Below are 4,217 nucleotides of genomic sequence, written 5' to 3' on the forward strand. Positions count from 1 at the left end.
ACTATAGTTTAAACTAAAATAAGAAAAATATGCACTTTCAGCAAGATATGCATAACAAAGAAAACTTCTATTTCCTGATATTTTTCGCATAAATTTAATATTAAATGAAATAAAATACATGCAAAAATGGTTTTTAAAAGAAAATAACCAAATTTAAGGATATAACCTGTTTTATTTCATACTAAAATTTAGTAAAATTTTCCCCCCCTCAATGCATAATTTTACAAATATTCTGGGAAGGGGCTTCATCTTATAACCGGCGAGAAATTAAATTGCCTTTTAAAACTTGCTTTAACTTTTTCAATTATTATTTGCATTTATTGTTTTTGAAAGGCAAAAAAAAAGAAAAAATTAAACTATATAATGACAATTACGTCCAATTTTTTAATGCTAATAGTAACTATAAATAAAATGCATGTAAACCCTTTGGTAAGTTATTAAAATTGTGTTGTTGTATTCAAATAGTTGGTGACAGAAACATCTTTCATCAATACACACACCTTCTGTTTCTATACAGTCTGTATTATTTGTGCAAGCCTTTCCAAGAGTCGGTGCTAGGAAAAGAAATAAAACTATGTTTAAAAATTAATTAGGCATATAACATAGATCAAGATATGCTGTAAGTTACATTATCCTTGTTTGGAATTCCACACACATGTTACACATTTCAGAACTTCAGATGGAAACTTTTTGACATACTTGAAATATAGCAATATAAAAACTTAAAAAAGATGAGAATATATATTTAATTCCCGAATAATATAGTCAACAATGGAATCTTGAAAGGTTATCTGATGCAGAAAACATTATTGCTTGTTCAGAATAAGCGTGACAAATGTAACTATTCGTTAAAAAGCCTCAAGTACCGTCTTAAAAAGAAATAATCATGTTTTTAGTAACATCTGCAAATGTTTTCATGCGGTGACGATACTTGAGCCTTTAATATGACTTGTTTGTGCCATTTGAGGATAGGTAACGTATTGTAATCAAGTAAGATTCTAGTATCGATAATGTTCACAACCTAAACAAGAACAATACGGGCAAAACTCAATAAAATGAAGTCAACTTTTCAGAAGGGTTTAAATGTCATTTGTAACAATTGCACCATTTACATCACCAAGGCGGTGATACAATGTTCAAGTAGGAATATTATAACCATATATGACTTACTAGGGCATGATTGCTCATTACACGGTTGTGTCTCCTCATCAATCCCATCCGCTTGATCACACGTCGATTCTCCGTTGCCCTCTATGCGAATGGAACACTCTCTCGATCTTATTTGAGTACCCGAATCACAACTTTCGCTGCATATGCTCCAAGGTGACCACGTGGCCCAAGTATAGTCAGCAGCTGCAAGCCAAAGTTAAATCATCAACTAAAGCTGATTGACTAGTATTTTTATTAAACTATTTTATTTATATGTAAGGTAATATTATACAATAATAAGAATTAAATCCAAGATTCTGACATCAAGCATTTTAATAAATATACATTCTTATCTCCATATCTTGTATTCTGAAACGTTTCTAAATATTTCCGCTTTGTTAATGTAAATAATGATACACACGTCATTGCTTTAACTCCATATTCACTTATTCTGTCTGTGATATATTCTTGCTAACTCGAGGCTAAATGATAATGTTAAATTCATAAACATATATCCTAGATAACAATAACACAAATTAATTTCTCAAATTTTGATTGGTCTAAACACTGTTATACGATGACGGTTATACCGTGAGTAATCAAATCAAATATCAACGTATTTCCACATCGTAGACGGTCAACTACATGTGTGCCTAAAATTTATTTTTGCGTTTGTTCGTTATGGTATATAAGATGTCATAACAATCAAAGTTAAAAGTAACACCTCTATGATGACTTTATATTTGAATTCCTTTTTTATTGCGCAGCTTACATCAAATGAGCCTCTGCACGTTTACTAAAACTAGTTTTGTATCGAAAATTGAGAAGATTGCTAAAATGTATGAGACAGCCTGGCACTTCTTCATCATCAATTTATATTGAAATATATATAATAACTGTAGATCTTGTATCGATATCAAATGATAAAAATAACATGCTAGCAGCATTTACCAAATGCCGGTTTCCTCGATATAAACGAATAGCATGCCTTTAATATTAGTTTGTTATTACTTTTTTCATACACTCATACATTATTGGTATTTAGAAACCGAAAATTAATATTAAACACCCAGCCTATTCTTAACGCACTTAAAAGTAAGACAAAATAATCCTTACGTACACATGCAAATATTTATGAAAATAAAGTTGATATAAAATATAAGCTAAATATTGTTTGCTATTTACACATTATAACAGATGCCGTATTTAGGCTCTTTCATAATTTGAAAGATCTCTTCAGAATTTCAAAATTCCAGTTTTATAACTGAAAGAAAAGTTTATTTAGCAGTGTCACCTGAATATTTTACGTTACTTACAACTAGATAAGAGGATTTTAAATTTTCCAATATTTAAATGTTTGTAAAAGGTTTGAATAAGAAAAATGTGAGTTACGAATCGACTTTCAAAAATTGTATCAAAATGTGCTTCTTCTTTTACAAATTTATGGAGAGTAATGCTAAAAATTTACAATTTCAAGAAAAATGGTCTTTTACAAATCAAAATGACTAAAGCATCTCACAATTTAGGGAATAACCCTGAATGAGTTCACACCGTGTCAAACTTTCCTCACATGTTTTACTTGCGTTTTTTGTGGGTTTTAAAATCATAGTGAGAGAAAAGAATCTTCAAAAAATTGCCGTTTCATATGAAAAGGATCATCTTATTTAACAAATGGTTACGAATTGCTGGGCGTCGATGTTCGGGTGGTTAAGGTTGTTGACTTTGAACCCTTTACTCCTCATCAATGTATATTCGAATCATGTTTAACTTAGAGACTTGGGATTATTTCATGTGAGGAAACTATCCAAATTTTATTTTAAAAAAAAACTTCAACTTTAGCCACATTTAACTCTTAGGTACACAATTTTCATTAAAAATCAATCCAATTAATACCACAGACAAGCAAATTCGGCTTGGATATACAATATAAAAGCATTCAATTACGATTGAATATTTGTAAAAATTTTCCTTAAACGAAAATACATTAAGAATATTTTTTTCACTAATTAGAATTGAAAAAAGAAGAGCTTGATATTTTAGTGGAAACATAAAATGAATAATCAAACAGATTCTGAAGTGTGTCTTTATAACTCTAAAATATAATCTCTCAATTATGATCATTAAATCTGATTAATGGATAAGGTCGTTATAACTGAACTAAGAAAATATGTCAGCAGTATTTACCTCTCCTCGTGTAATACAAAAACCCGTCGGCAATTTCCTGTTCTGAGTCTTCAGAATCTCTGCAGCCGTCGCATCTCCCTGTCTGTGGTTGGTAAAATATGTCAACACAGAACGACGACCCTTTGCAATACAAAGCACATTGAATATCGCTGTAAACTTTGTCCATACTAAAAACGCGTTTCGACTCAGGACACGTATAACCATCAAACACTCTATTCCTCCTGAAAGCAAAGAATTCTGATGAGTACAACAGGCAAACCGACATACCAAGTACGAAAAAGAAGAGAGCCGTGTTTCTCATGTTGCCTGTGCCTCACGATCCTGCAATTATCTTTTTATTTCATTTCTTTATATAATAACGAATATCGCGCATGCTCATTACTGCCAAAGTTTCGCCCAGAAACATACAAATTATAGTTTGGCATTAAAATATATTATGCACATTGCAATTACGTTAGAATGAAATATGAACCAATAAATAAATAAATAAAGCAAAAAATTAAACTGAAATGTGAAGTCTACTTAATTTTCTAATAAATGGTTGAAATTGAAAATATTTACCATGTCAATTTGTCTCCACGTCAATAAATATTGTAGTATTTGCATTTTAATTAAAATGCTATTAACATAAACGTCAATGTGGAGGCTGAGAAAATATACCCGTTATTATTTTTGAGATATGTATTTCCAGTAGTTGTATTGCGTTTAATTTGCTGAAGCATTGTTATCAATGGTCTCTTCAGATCTTTCTTGGTATAAAAGACATAGTGTAGGTAGTGAAACAAAAGAGAAAACATGGGTCACCCATACATAAAACATCGATGTTATCAAATAATATTTGACAAATTACTAAATGTCAACAAAACAACCTGTGACATACATGC

General features: G+C 30.5%; 1 protein-coding gene across 1 annotated transcript; it reads right to left on the bottom strand.

Annotated features, from left to right (window-relative positions):
- Nucleotides 1-423: 423 nt before the first annotated feature.
- LOC132734422 (SCO-spondin-like) lies at nucleotides 424-3,696 on the bottom strand (the record flags this gene model as incomplete). Its single annotated transcript, XM_060721159.1, has 3 exons — nucleotides 3,334-3,696; nucleotides 1,171-1,353; nucleotides 424-554 (listed from the first exon to the last, which is right to left on the bottom strand). Coding segments are annotated over exons 1-3 (615 nt in total), but the record flags the coding sequence as incomplete, so codon positions are not given.
- Between the last annotated feature and the right edge of the window lie 521 nt (nucleotides 3,697-4,217).

The sequence above is a fragment of the Ruditapes philippinarum genome, unplaced genomic scaffold (genome assembly GCF_026571515.1).
Source record: "Ruditapes philippinarum isolate M1 unplaced genomic scaffold, ASM2657151v2 ctg19267_1_1_1_1, whole genome shotgun sequence".
Lineage (NCBI taxonomy): Eukaryota > Metazoa > Mollusca > Bivalvia > Venerida > Veneridae > Ruditapes > Ruditapes philippinarum.